This window comes from Fringilla coelebs, assembly GCF_963513975.1.
Source record: "Fringilla coelebs genome assembly, chromosome: 5".
Lineage (NCBI taxonomy): Eukaryota > Metazoa > Chordata > Aves > Passeriformes > Fringillidae > Fringilla > Fringilla coelebs.
In genome coordinates this window covers 7,006,698-7,020,978 of record NC_140033.1, presented here as the reverse complement: position 1 = coordinate 7,020,978, position 14,281 = coordinate 7,006,698, and the positions used below count along the sequence as shown (strand labels likewise).

Sequence of the window (14,281 nt, the reverse complement as noted above, 5' to 3'; positions counted from 1 at the left end):
CTCTTCTGTGTTGTTTTGCAGTTACATGAGCATTGTAGAGTCCCTCCCAACATACGGAGTGCATTATTACGCAGTAAAGGTACGTGCTACAAGAAGGTCCTTCCCTGAATTAAACTCTTGTTGGAGAGGGAGGGAGAGAGGTACAAACAGCCATCCTGCTCTCAGAATACAATACACTGCTACTAAAGTCTCGTTTCACTTCCTGAGGTAGGATAAACTTATTTCAGCTGTGTGTGCATGTTTAGTAAATACAGTTCCAAAGAGGAAAATCCTGTTCTTGGAGATAAAACTCTCGCAGTCCTATTGTGCTGGAGTGTTCAGCTCAGTCAGCAGCATGGCAATGCCAGTGAACCACCACCAAAGGGACAAGCCAGACACATCTCTGGAAGACAATGCTTTTTGTACCTCCAAGAGGTCAGATCTTTCCCAGATGGCAGATCCATGAACACCTATTTAGGGCCAGCCATGACCTGCATACTGTAGCTCCTCTGGCATATGTACATGGATACAGAGATTGTGCATAATTTTAATGCCAGAACAGTCTTGTACTCTATAGATAGGTAGCCCATTCTCATCCCCAAACAGCTCTCCACTTCTGTGTGGACTTCATTCAGCTATTCATGAAGTTCCTAATTTCTTTTTTCTAATGATTTATCACCAAAATTTCTAGCTTCATATTATTATTATTATTATTACTTCTCTGCCTGACCAGCTGTGTAGGTTTGGGTTTTTGTAAATAGAGAAATCAATAAACATAGAAAGAAAGCTAAAGCCACATTCCCCAGAGCATATTCCCTCATTTATCACCCCTGAGGTTTTGATGTGTTTCATCATTATCTCTGTGCACAGATCATATGGTTTTTCAAACATTTGTAATATCTTGTACACATATGCGGTACTATAAAAACACAAATATCTGACTGTACTCATCTCAGGAGATGTGTTTCTAATCTATTCCTGCTAATAGGATGTAATAATAAAGTTATTATTATTTTGCAAAAAGCATTAGCCTCATCTTTTCTCAGAGGACAGGATCTCTGCAGCACCCTTTGCATCCAGGTCTCTTGGACTACTCTAGATCAAGAAAAATCTAATGGATTGGGCTGGATGTTCAATACTGCAAAGATTTGAGAGCTATTCCAGTGAGCTCCCTGTGGTCAATAAGCAGCAGTGAGCAGCAATGAGGCAGCAAATATTGCACATAATAGGGTTTGCTTCTGCCTGATGTGGGGGTTTGGTTTTGCTGTGGTTTACCCTGCCATTCTCTATCACATTAACAGAACAGATGTAATTTCATTGAGGACTTCAGCTCAGTAAATTGCAGAGACTGGGATCAGATATCAGCCATTACTCCATAAGGACGTTTTATTGCACACTCAGACACAAAGCAGTTGGGTCCAAGCCTGTCAGACCTTATCACTTGGTAGCTCTCAGATCCCATTACTGCTGCATTTTCAAGACTAATGCTAAAATCCCTCCACATAATTCAAGTCAGCTGGGTGATTTGCTTTCCTTCCTCTCCAAATCTGAGTGTTCAGACTGAATAATTTACAGGGAAGAGAAAGAGGATGCACCACTGCTCAAGGGACCCATGTCAAACTCCTCACCACCCCTGACAGCATTTTGAGTAACTTGATCACATGTGATGTATTTTAAGTTGTTTTATATGTCATGGCCAAAAGTGAAACAGATCTCTTCTGAACACTGTGGATCTTTGTGACTTGCAGGAACTTGGCAGGGGGAAATTTAACAACACCCATTCAAAGATATTACTTAGAAACAAATCTTCATCTTGAGCAACAACACAGGAAATCTCCAGCATTTCCCCATCGTATTCAATATAACTCCCTCTGTTTTCTCTTTCAGGACAAGCAGGGAATTCCATGGTGGTTAGGACTTAGCTATAAGGGGATTTTTCAATATGACTACCATGATAAAGTGAAACCAAGAAAGGTAAGTGTTTACTTTTCTACCAAGGTCTGGGCTTGCCACACATGTCATAGCTTGAGTCAAGGGTGTGATGTACACCAAATGCTGGCATTGATTCATGTGATTTTTGAAGGATCTTTGTTTTCTCCCAAGCTTGTCTCAATGTCTGCAAAGAATTAATGGACAAAAGTAGCTCATAATTTATTAAAAGTTGTGGGGTTTGGCGGAAATAAGTGTCACTTAATCTTGCAATTTATGGGGGTTTTTTCTGTGATTTAGAAGATATAGATGGGAACTCAAGGGCTGATCCTCTCAGGTGCTGGAAGTCCTGTATTTGTCTTTGCATTGTTTCTGTACCAGTTACTCTTTCACCTCCTCTGGTCACATTCAAGTTGGACACTGCCTGGTGCTCAAAGAGAGCATCTTCTATTAAAATGAGCTAGAATCAAGGTTTTGGTAGAAAACTGAACTGCTAAGGAGGCAGCAAGAGACAATAGGTGCATCAATTAGCCTTTTTTCACTGAAGGCTGTTAATGGGACTTTTATTCATTAAAAGGAAGGACAAGGAGAGTAAGGAGGTCTTCAAAAAGGCTGAAAGACACATCTATTTGGGATCAATCACTACCTGCAGGGCAAGCCATCTTCACATATGGTAGTTTAAAACATGCCTAGGCTAGGTGTTTGCACCCACATATCTCCAGTACTGCCAACCCCCCAGGGAAGACATGTACTTAAAAGATGCCTTCAAAAGTCAGTCTTAGGAATACAGACATTTCTTTGGAAGAAATTAGTGCCCTGCCATGACAGGACTCAGCCTTTCACACGTTATAACAATTATTGTCAGCCCTCTTGGGATGAGAGGGTTGGTGGAGAGCATCAGAAGGAAGGAGAGGAGAGATGAGGTGCTCTGATTGCGCAAGAGGAAACACATTTCCACCTGAAGGGTCAAGCCTCCTTTCTCAGCTTTTCTACTTTCTCTTCTCAGCTGATCAGGCTGATCTACTCTGTAGCATTGGTTTTGGAGCTTGATTAAATCTTTGCCAGCCTCTCTGTCTGTGTCCCCACTAGCCTACCTTTAGCACTCACACTGCACCTCAAATCAGGGGCTTTAGGGACCTCTGATACTTCTTCTCCAAGTGTAACCCTAAAAAATAGGGAGCTGGTTTTCTCTTTATTGGTAATTAGTTTTTTTGGTCTCAGCAAATCGTGTACGAAATCCAGCAGACCCAAAACAATGGTGCTGCCTTATGTATAAAGTACCAAGAACTGTGCCATAAGTGGTCATTTATCTGTGAGGAATGGTTGGGTGGGAAGGGAAAGCAGGAATTTCCAGCCTCAGATCTGTCCATTGCCACAATCCAGAGACCACAGCAGTGAAAAGACAGCCTAGATGAGCATTTCTCTGCTACATGATGCTTGCAAACCCCATCTGTTGGCAGAGCTATTCCAAAATGAACAGGCTGAATCAGGGATGAGACTTGGACAGAGTGGCTGAGGCTTCGTTATTTCTCTGTGGAGTGATTTTACCTTCTGTGGAGCAAGTAAAAAGATTTCTTACCCTACACAGGTGGTAAAACCCCTCTGGCAAGAGCAGATCAACTGCCTCAGTGAGGCGTAGTGTTTAATCCTCTTGCTAATTAGATTGTAAAATTGCACTCGATAACCCTGGTATCTGGGAGCAGCCTGCCACAGTATCTGATTCATTTCACTGCACCAGCATGTGCTGGTTCAAGTCTTTGCTGTGCAAATGGGAGGGGTAAACTTTACTGAACTTTCTGCAAGGTAAAATTAGTGGGGGAGGGGGAAAGAGATTGTGGTTTTTCTGATCTTTACTATTTTGTTCCTGCAAACTGCCGATGCCAGAAACAAATTGAAAACTTACAATGGAAAAATAAGTCTCCCTGGAAAAAACACAAGCAGAAAAATTTTAGCAAGAAACCAGCTGAAATAAAGACATTTATATGAAGTGCATATAAAAACCTCGCTTGTCTTATGATGGAGATTGTAATGTTTTCCTATATGCCATCCTAGATAGATTTCCATGTTTCTTGTGCTTGTGAGTAAAACTGTAACAGACACTAAGCAGCTGAACCTATCTCGGGCAATCCCATTAGCAGTCACTCAAAACCATGATTTCATTAAATTGCTGGAGTAAATCAGCCATGTGTCTCTAGAAAACTAACCAGGTTTGTCAGCAAGTTAGATGAGACTGGAGAGGGGAATTGAGGCTGATGCAGGGCCAGAACCTTATCCTGCTTGTACTGTTCTCACTCAGGCATCAAGTTCTCCAGCATTACTGGGGATGCAGCTGAGATGGGTATCTGGCACCTAGTCCTGGGTGGTTCATATGGGAATGCAGGGCTATTAAACTGGAATGCAGTTGTACCTAGACTGCAGAGACTAATGTGTCTCTGTGTTTCTATTTTTATGTTCCTTCCTGTCTATACTTGAATTTTGTGGAAGCCCTGAATCTACCCAAAGCCATCACTTTGAGAGTCATCCTTTTTCCTCTGTCTGTTGAGGGCCAGTTCACAGACTCAGCAAGCCCTGTCGAAGGCTTCCCCTTGAATGTTGCCTGTTGTGCAAATTTGGTCCTATGAGTTATAATCTGCTGGCTGTTCATTCTTGGGTAGGAAATAATTGCAAAAGTTTTGGTATACTACACAAAATCCAACACTCCAGCTGAACAAGAAGAAGGGAGTATCAAGTGTGGAAAGATGGCTGCTGTCCTGCTAACCATATGTTGAGGCATTCTGGATGTTGGGCTTGCAGAACCAGTGGCATCTTGTAGAAGCAGCTCACAGCTTCCAGGGTGGACAGAATCAATTTCCCTCTATGTTAAACTTAGCTTCTACAAATGCTTTCTTGTGAAAAGACCAAACCCATCATTTTTAGTGAAGGGTCATTAGAGGGTTTTTTGCTTGAATTTCCGAGCAACTGGAAAGAAAGCCAAGGCACTGCAGCAGCCCTATGTGAGCATTTGTCTGAGTGCTGTGTCCATTTTAACCAGCACACAGGGATGTGACTCCATCCACTCCATCCCCAGAGACCTGTACACAAAGAGCCTCAGTGTAGCCTGGAGTTGTGAGATCTACACACCCAAGTAGTAGCACCAGGCATATCTCTGTTGTTCTAGTGAGATATTCCCACTGATTTAAGAGCCCAAAGGCATTTTTTAGTGCAAACAGCTTAACAGTTAGTAAACAATTAACTCCAAGCTGAAGAGTGAATGATTAACAAAGTCAGCCAAAGGACTTCCATATGGCAGATAAAAAGACAGAGAAAATGTTTAACTTCTCACGAAAAATAAAATTACCTTAAAGGAGAGTCTGGAAATGTTTAGTTGCTTTGTAAGAGATATGTCTATATGGTGTTATCTCATTTTCTTCTACAGAAAGCTAGTGGCAATGAAACCTAAAGTGAGCCTTTTTTCTCAGACTCATAAATATTATCATAGCTTACATTATCTGGTTACTGAAGAGAACCCAAAGGGAATAAAGGTTTTTAGAAATAAGATAAAATGTGAGGCATCATAAAATTCAGCCATTAATGTAACTTGACAAAGAATTTCCTTGTGACAGCTACCAGGTTCTGCCATTTCTTCTCAGCATTACCCTTTCTCTGAGATTAAATGAAGCATGATGTGAGAATGCTCTGTCACTTTCCATAAGGTCTATGCAACAGTCTTTGGGTTCTCATGTCAAAGAATTTGATATTTAGTTTGTAGTGTCGTCATGACTTCCCATTTAAACATGCAAAAACAAGAGGCCAGTTGGACCCTTCCTACCAAGCACGGCAGAGCACAAGTAAATTCAGTAGTTTTAAGTGTCTGATCAGAGAAAAAACACCTGCTTGTCAAAAGCATTAGCAAAGTAATCAGCACATTAATTGTGTCCAGAAAGTGAAAGATTGCTGTCCAATGCCACTTGGCCTTTTCCAAACAACAAGAGATAGAGTGAACTTTCCCAATTCCAGAGGCAAAATGAGATATTTACACAGGAGGAGCAATAGCCTAATTAGGAGCTGCTTTATTGCAGAACAAATAGATCCTCTCTGCTTTAGGGCATAATGAACCATTGTCAAGTCAGTAATTGCATTGATGGAGTGGTTAAACTTGTGCTTCCTGTGGTGAAGGAATGACAGACCAGTAACTTAAAAAAACTAAAAGTAAGGATTGATGTGAAATGTACAGAAAGTAGTGAATGATGGGGAGGAGGAAGCTGACAAATTGCTCTCTGTCCTAACTGATCATAGAACACAGGGGGAGTCAAAAAGGCAAAAGAAACATGAAATTCAAATTAGTTACAGGGAGCCCAATTCACTTGCACAGCTCCTTGCCACAGGATACAATAGAGGCCAAGAGCTCAGAAGGACTGAAGATAGCACTAAAAGTGTGACCTTCCATCCTGGGTTTTAACTCTGAGTTGGTTATTTTCAAAGAGGATTTTGGGAGGGGTTATAAATCCTCATGTTCAAGGAGGGTGTTTGATTTGATGCCAAGTTGGTTTCTCTTGTCAGAAGTATGGAGCATGTGTCTCACTCCTCTCACTGGCATGCTGCTGAGCCACAGGGTGTATTTCGAACAGGCTGGACTTTCTCTAGGACATCCAGAATCTAGTGAGGTCAGAAAATGTGTTTGACTCATGTTTCATTGGGCTCCTCGTCATTTCCTAGGACCTTTGCAAACACCTTTGCATTGCAGACAGGGATAGAAGATTTCAAATTTACAAATGATAAAGAACGAGCAGAAACCATTTCCAGGAAATGCTGGTTTAAAAGCTTGTGGAGTCTCAGTGGCACTGCTGTAATAAATTATTCACTGTGATTAGCAGACTGTTAAGGACTACCTGCTGACTCCTTCTGCTCTGCGCTTTCATTTCTCTTCCCCTTGCTGATCCCTTGTGCTTCTTGGGTTATGGACTTGGCTGTAAACTGAACCAGTCTTCAGGTCACAGTGGGTTCAACTCATTTTATAGTGCAGTAATTCAGTCTTGGTTTAGTATTTGGAAATGTGGCGCATGGAAGGGGGGAGACATACACAAAGCAAGCTTCCTTACCACAGACAGAGGTTGCTCACCCAATTTCTTTCCTTAAAACGTTATACCCAGACCTGCAAACACTGAAAAGCAGGCACAGTTTAAAGCCTTTCCCTGCAGAAATGCCCTATTCCATCCCCATAAGACAGGAGACCATGTTCTCACCAGAACCTTTTTTCCTGCTGTCTGCCCTCGGTTTGGGATTTCTACCATCCAGCACCAGGCACTTCCCCTTTCAGCACCCACTACTCCATGCCTTACCACTGTGCCAAAGAGCTGCCAAACACACTGGGAGCTGAATAAATGACATCAAAGCACACTGGGCTGGAAAGCAGGATTATGTCCCTGACACTGAGAACTTCCACAGGATTTGGCTGGACATGCCACTGGGCTGTGATTCAGTGAACATTTCTTTTGGCAGCAGTATCAGCTGAAGTGGCCTTCAGCACTCTCCTCCCCCATCACAATCCTGCCCCCCCTGCTCACTTCCTCCCCTGGGCCCCCTCCTCAGCCATCCTGGTATAGCTGTGCAGTTGGGAAGGAAACTGCTTCAGAGAAGGGATTGACTGGTTTAGCACCACCCAGCCATAAAAAGTGGTCACTCTTAACCTCGATCAGTTCCCAATCCCACTCACCATCTGACCCACAATCAGTATCCTACAGCAAAGCTGTAGGAGCTAGATATGGATACAGGCTGCATAAATCACTGCAGCCAGAGAAAGAAACAGCCATTAACCTACACAGTAACTTTGTGGAGTGAGACAAGAGCTTCACAGCTCAGAACAAGCTGGAAGGAGTTCAACTGCATGGAATTTGTCATGGTTGAACCAGGATGCATTAACAGTTGGGTATAAGGTCATCAACCCCACTTTTTTCTCCTCATAAAGGTTGGTAAAAATTTGCTTCAGTGTGTCTCCCAAACAGGCCTGATTTCAGACAGGTGAGTAGATTGTCTAGGTAAATGAACTTTTTAGAATCATGCAATAGTCACACTCAGTTTCCATTATGTAGGTAAATAAGTAGTTTTATCAACTACAATGCTTGCAAACATTAATACATAGTCTTAGGCATTGCTGCTTTATAAAGAAACCAGCACTATTCTGGTGGTTTAGTGTGCTGTGGTGATACCATAGACACATGGTTCCCAGAGTTTTCTGTGAGAATTTAAATTCGGAAAAGCTAAAGCATGACGTCCCATCCCACGATCTAGCCAAGTCAAGCCCATGGCTACCATTAAATATGGGAGTAGTCCCATCAAAATAAAACTCCCTTCTCTAAGCCCTTTATCATATTCAGGTCTTAAAGAGTGATTCTGTGTAAAAGCAGCTGCCAAGTCTTAAATGATTCTGCAGCACACAGCAGGAACTTCAACAAGATGCAAAGACAAATCACTCCAACAGCACAAAGTGAAACAAATTGGACCTCAGAGCCCTGGAGTTAGGGTGGAGATCTGGAGAGAGATTGAAACCTCCTTGAGCACTTATGCTTGGCTCTGAAGTGGTAGCAGGCTCCTCCACACCCCACCCTGCTCAGATGCTGTCTGTCTCTTGGCTCACCAGGGCTGTTCCAAAGGCCAGGGCACTTTTACCATCAGTTGAAGCCAGGCAGGGTTCCCATTACTCTGTGTTTGTGGCTATGAGGCACCTTAGGTCAGGGCAGGAGGCTCAGAAGGTTCACTGCAGCCATCACCGTAGGAGTGGGATTGCTGCTGCCATGGCACCCCCTGTGCAGACACCCAGAATCATGGGAGTATTTTCAGTCACACAAACTACTGTGCATTGCCACAGCAGCATGGGATGGGAATGGTGATTCCTGAATTTTGGTTCCAAGACAGAGGTACTTTAGCCAAGCCACTGGAGAAGACACGAGGATCTTTAGGAGAGAGAGTAGCAATAATGGTTTGTGGGCAGCATAAATCCTTCTAGGGTGCCACAGCTGATTCATAAACTACAGACTGGGCATCCTTTATCTAATACATGGTGCCAGAAAGGAGAGCTCTTCAGTGCAGAAAGAGCCAGTCCCTTTGATGTCGTTTCAGAGAATAAAAGGGAGAAAGTATAACTTAAACCAATCAGGGAAAAAAGGTTCTTTGTAGATCTATTGATTTAGACACACACAGCATGGTAACAGCAATGCACAATCTAACAGCAGCTACCAGATGTATATGTGCAGTGAAAGTGGATTTGGTTGTATATAAAGTCAAAGTCTAATCTCCAGTCTGTGTACAGTTACAGAAACAAATATCAAGTTGCATTTATTTAGACAAATAATGCCTTGTCCAAATAGCAACTCTTCCCTCTGTGATCTGATGTTCTGCTGTCTCTCTGAGCCAATAAGCCACTTTGAAATTTAATAGGGAATTGTGTTTCCATAATGGAAATGAATGCAGAGTGGTTATTATATAGACCTAGATGCAATTTGCATTTGGTCAAGCCAGAAATGTTTGCTGGGGTGGTGTGGTCCCATAAGAACAGCACACAGCAAAAGGGATCTCAAATTGGACCAGAAATTGTTTGTCTGTTTGGCAAAAAAAGAGGCCTGAAGCCTGAGGCGAAGAAGTAATTAGATAGTGAGCTGGGATTGCTGACAGACCACTGAAAGTCCCACTTAGCCAAGCCATTCTCTCATTCCATGAGGGAAGGGAGGACGGCAATCCTCTGGGAAGATCATTGGTAGGGCTTTTCCCACATCAAATCGCTCAGGAAATATTTTCTTTTTTTTTTTGTTTTGTTTTGGTTTTTGGTTTTTTGGGGGTTTTTTGTTTGTTTTTTTTTTTTTTTGTTTGGAGAAGCAAAAGAAAAATACCCCAAACTAATAAAAACAGAGGAATGAATGGAAGTGTGGCAGGATGGAGGACTAAGTTATGGTGCAGTGGCATCCCCATCTCATGACCCAGGGGCACCCTCAGCAGTGGGTCACACTAATTCACAGGTGACAGCCCACGGAAATCTCTTGGTAAATCTGTCCCTGAAACAAGAGCCCATTTGTTTGAGCTAAGATGGTGCTGTTCTGCCTGGACCAAGTCCTTCCTCCTTCGCTCTAACTAGTTTGACAGAGGTATGATTGATGGGAGCAGGGTTGGCTTGAGGCAGAACACAAATCCATGCCCGGAAACCATGGCCCCACTGAAATCACTGGGACAAAACTGCCATTGACTTCGCTGGAGCTGTGATTTCCATAGAGTTTAAGGCCAAAAGGGACCTCTCACAACCTCCACTCTGACCTCCTGCATAACTCAGCTCCTAGAATTTAGCTTGCTGGTTTTTTCAGTGGAGGAAATTACATTTCCAAGGAGGAATTTTTTTTGTTATGTTTGTTTTGTCTTTAAACTGCAAGACGAAAGACTTGGGAGTTTGTAGCTTCACTCATGCAAGCTGTGTGAAAATACTGTCATTGTTTTAGTTCCATTGTTTAATACCAGTTTTAGTATTGGGATCTCATCCAGTGCTGGCTCTTGCCCATAGCATAGGCAAACGAAGGGGTTACATTGGGGCTGCTAGAACTGCTCCACATTATTTCTCTGCCTTTCCTAGAAGCCATTCAGAGTATCCAGTCTGGGTGGTAGTCCATGCATTTGGAGGGATGATTGTTCCTTCTGCATAGTGTGATTTAACAAGGCATTAATCATCTAGGAAGTGGCAAGACTTGAAGGACTGGGAGGTTCCATATAGGTCAGCAAGTCCAACAGCAATTACAGCTGGTCATTTATTAGATCTTTAGAATCAAAGAAAAATATGGGTCAGAAAGTCCTCTGGAGGTCTCTAGTCCAACCTCCTGCTAAGAGTTGAGCCACCTTCATAGTTTGATCTGGTTACTCGTGACCCTAGTGTTTGACCACTTGCACTGATTGTTTTGGGACTTGGGGTTTTAATTTATATATCTTCTAATAATTTCCCTTGCTGCAACTCTGCAGCCTATGTCTGTTGCCTCTTATACTTTCACTGGGCACCTCTGAGCAGAGTCTGTCTCCATCTTCTTTGTAAATCCCCTTTGGGTCATAAAACAGAGCTAACAGCAGGTTGATCCTCTATAGATTTCTGCAGATGATTTGATTCTGAACAGGCACCAAGCATTCTATCTGGAGCCCTTGAGAGTGTGTGCATTCAAGCCTGTGCCTCATCTCAGGTGATTCAGCACACAGTAAAGAGAAAGAAAATGAGACTCCTGGGCATTTATATTTGTTTGTTAAGAGACCAAATGGAAAATGGCTCACACTGTGTCCCCCCAGCATGCCCAGCCATAGTGCACATTCCCCAGTTCAGTACTGAGTCTGGTTCTCCAGGGCACAGCAGGCAGAAAACAGTATCAGAAACCCCATAGCCCAACCTCAGGATTTGGAATTATTCCAAAAGGTACCATTTGGGCATGTTTCTCTAGGTACCATAGTCCAGAGAGCCCTGTGCACCAACCTCCAGTGCAGGCCTTCAGCAACCCACTCTGTCCTGTGCCTGAGCTGAAGGGCAACACAGAGCAAGCAACAGCCTTGTTACTGCCAGGGGTTCCCAAACAAATGGCAAGTACTTCCACTGAATACTCTGGCAAGGCTCCCTGTGCACAAAGGGACAGAGCACAGCCCAGTGCCTAGCACTAACTCAGGTCCCCACACCTCTCCAAAAGTCCAGGTCACCCAGGCCATGAGTGACCAAGCCAGAAGCAATCCCTGATATTTCATTCACAAAAGACATTCCCTTCTTTATCCCAAACCTCCAGCATTTTTCAAATTCTCTTGATACTGACCCTACCTCCTGGCATGGGCAAACTCCTCGGTAGCAGCACGGTCAATAAAAATGGTAAAAATCCTTCAGACCCACGTGGCTGAAATGCCTGCAGATCCCTGGGCCCCCTCTCCTCCAGGCTCAGCTTAATTACGGACCAGCCAGCAAACCACAAGTGTGCTCACAAAAGAAGATTGCGTCTGAAGGGTTTTGACTGCAGCTCAGAACTAGTCACAAACATCTGGTGCCTGGCAAGCTTGCCAGCCTCTTGGAAGGGGTTTCCAGTGAGAAAATTCCTGTAGCTTGCACCTGAATTCTCCACAGCGCACCGTGCACTCAGATCCCTCTCCTGGCTCCTCTTCTAAGCTGCCAGCTTTGTAGAAGCCATTTCTGGCACTGGTTTCCCCATCACGGCCTCCCCACCCACCCCAACACATTTTAAACAGTGTTTTAAACAGTGTTAAACTGTTCTGATGGGGAACAGTTATTCTCTTGAATGTTCACAAGTTGATAAGCAGTTTTTCAAATTCAAGTGATAGTGTCAGTTCCAGTTTTATTGGCATGATGAAACAGATCATGGTGGGGACAGGCCCCTCGGAGGAGGAGGGAATAAGAGTAATCATTTTTTCCTCTTGTATTAGCCCCTTTCACATGCATGTGCCAGTGTGCAGCTGTGCTCAAAAGCCAGTCTCTTGGATACCTCCTTAAGTATCTGTTGAAGAATAAACCATCTTATGTGCAGTCTGTAATGATGGCCACTACCAAAAATTGTTCCCATCTGAAAGCTGCCCAGTGCTGCATGATCCAAAAGGAGCTGCTGGCCTCAGAAGAGAACCCAGCAGGCAAACCACCACATCACAGACTTGGCCCTCTGCAGCACTGCTAATTGTCCCCTTGTCTGCGGACACTGAGTGAAGGCAGCTACTCAAGGGCAGGGGAACTGTGCTCTAAGCTTGTGTTAATGATTGACTTTCTCCTAAGCCCCATTTCCAGTGTGTTTGGGGAGATGCTGTCCCAGTCCCTGCTGAGGTTCTCTTTGTCAAAGGGTCATTGCACTTCTGATGCAATCCCAGTAAAACCAATATAAATTGTCCCACCCACATGTGCAGGCATTGAATTCGGCCCAGGAAATTAACTAAAGACAATCATAAGCCAAATAACTCAAAACCAGACCCAACCTCCATGCAAGGAGAGGCAAACCTGCCATGAACATGGATGCTTTGACTCAAACCAGCCCCAAAACCAGCATGCATCTGTTGTCACTGCATTTCCACAAGATCCTGTTGAAATTACAACCAGCTCCCTGCTGGGGCTCTATTCCCCAGGGAAGGCTGCAAGCACCAGCGTGGTAAAAGGATCTTGATGGGTAAAAATTATGCTTCCATTTAGGAAGACCTACTAATGGCACCTTGTGCATCTGTCACTGCATTAACAACATCAATTTGAGACCATACATAAGGCGGGCAACTGGTGAAGGGAACAGCTTGCTTACATTAGGAGGTCTGGCTGAAGGGGCACCTTTGGCTTTGTTTCTCTGGAGGGATTGTGATCGGCTAACAGGAAAGTGGATACTTTCTTCTGGGTATTCACATTTTTGCAGATTGGATTCCTTTTCTACAGGAAGGGGGAGACCTCTCAGATCAATGTGGGAAAAAGGAGTGGGACACTGTAGAATAATACTTGGGGAGCAAATGGAGCACAACTACAGCAATGGTAAAACACACATGTACGTTTGGGAGAGCAGAGCTATGGAATAAAAGACACAAACTTAGGTTGTGGGGTCACTTCCACCCCCTCCCTCCCAAGAGTCTGGATTTGCCTTCTCCTGCCAAGGAAAACAACAAAGCTAAATATAAAAATGCAGCAATCTGGGGAGCTGCTCCAGTGCCCAAAACGTAGGTGTCTAATGCTGTTTTAGGCACTGCTGGTGATCCAAGACATCTGCATGGGGCTGGCAGATACAGCACCGGACCTATGTCAGGCTCCCTCCCACCCAGGGCAGCAGCCAGGGGCCAGGCAGGGAACCCTGGGGCATGGAAAAGGGCACTCCATGCCTACATTTGGGCATCTGAACAGCTTCCCCAGAGCCCTGTGTGTTTGGACAGTTGGAGTTAATCATAGAAGAGAAACGAGAAACAGAGCTTCCCTTAGCAAACAGCACTGTGAGATTTGGTAGCAGAGAGGGTAAAATAGAAAAGGATCTGAGCACAGGGGACAGTCCAACAGAGACAGAGGAGGAGGATGGGCAGGACAGCATCCAAATAGAGCAGCTGCCAGCAGCTCAGAAAAGTTTCAAATTCCTTCTGTGCCACGCCGAAGTTTAGTCATAAATGACAACGGGGGACCTGGGGACAGAGGGGCATTTTCTGAAGGGTGTGATCTGCTGGCTTTTTAGACTCTTATGTGTTCCACATGTCTGAACGCCTCCCAAACACGTCCTCTGCACATGCCATGCAGCACAGCCGCCTTGTCCTCCCCGCCTTGCAGATGGGCATCTGGAAGCATGGAGGGATGTTTTCAGCTTGACCCCAGTTGTTGTCTGTGGGAGTTAAGGCCCCAAACTTCCTTTTCATGCCTTTGAAGCCAGGCACTTAAAGAGGA

At 44.1% G+C, this 14,281-nt stretch overlaps 1 protein-coding gene across 3 annotated transcripts in view; it reads left to right on the top strand.

Annotated features, from left to right (window-relative positions):
* Window positions 1-14,281, top strand: part of FRMD4A (FERM domain containing 4A) — a 212,232-nt gene that overhangs the window by 154,912 nt on the left and 43,039 nt on the right. For all 3 annotated transcript variants that reach the window (XM_084206682.1, XM_084206684.1, XM_084206683.1), the window contains exons 10-11: window positions 22-79; window positions 1,867-1,953. In XM_084206682.1, coding sequence (XP_084062808.1) covers window positions 22-79; window positions 1,867-1,953 — 145 coding nt within the window. The remainder of the gene's footprint in view (window positions 1-21; window positions 80-1,866; window positions 1,954-14,281) is intronic.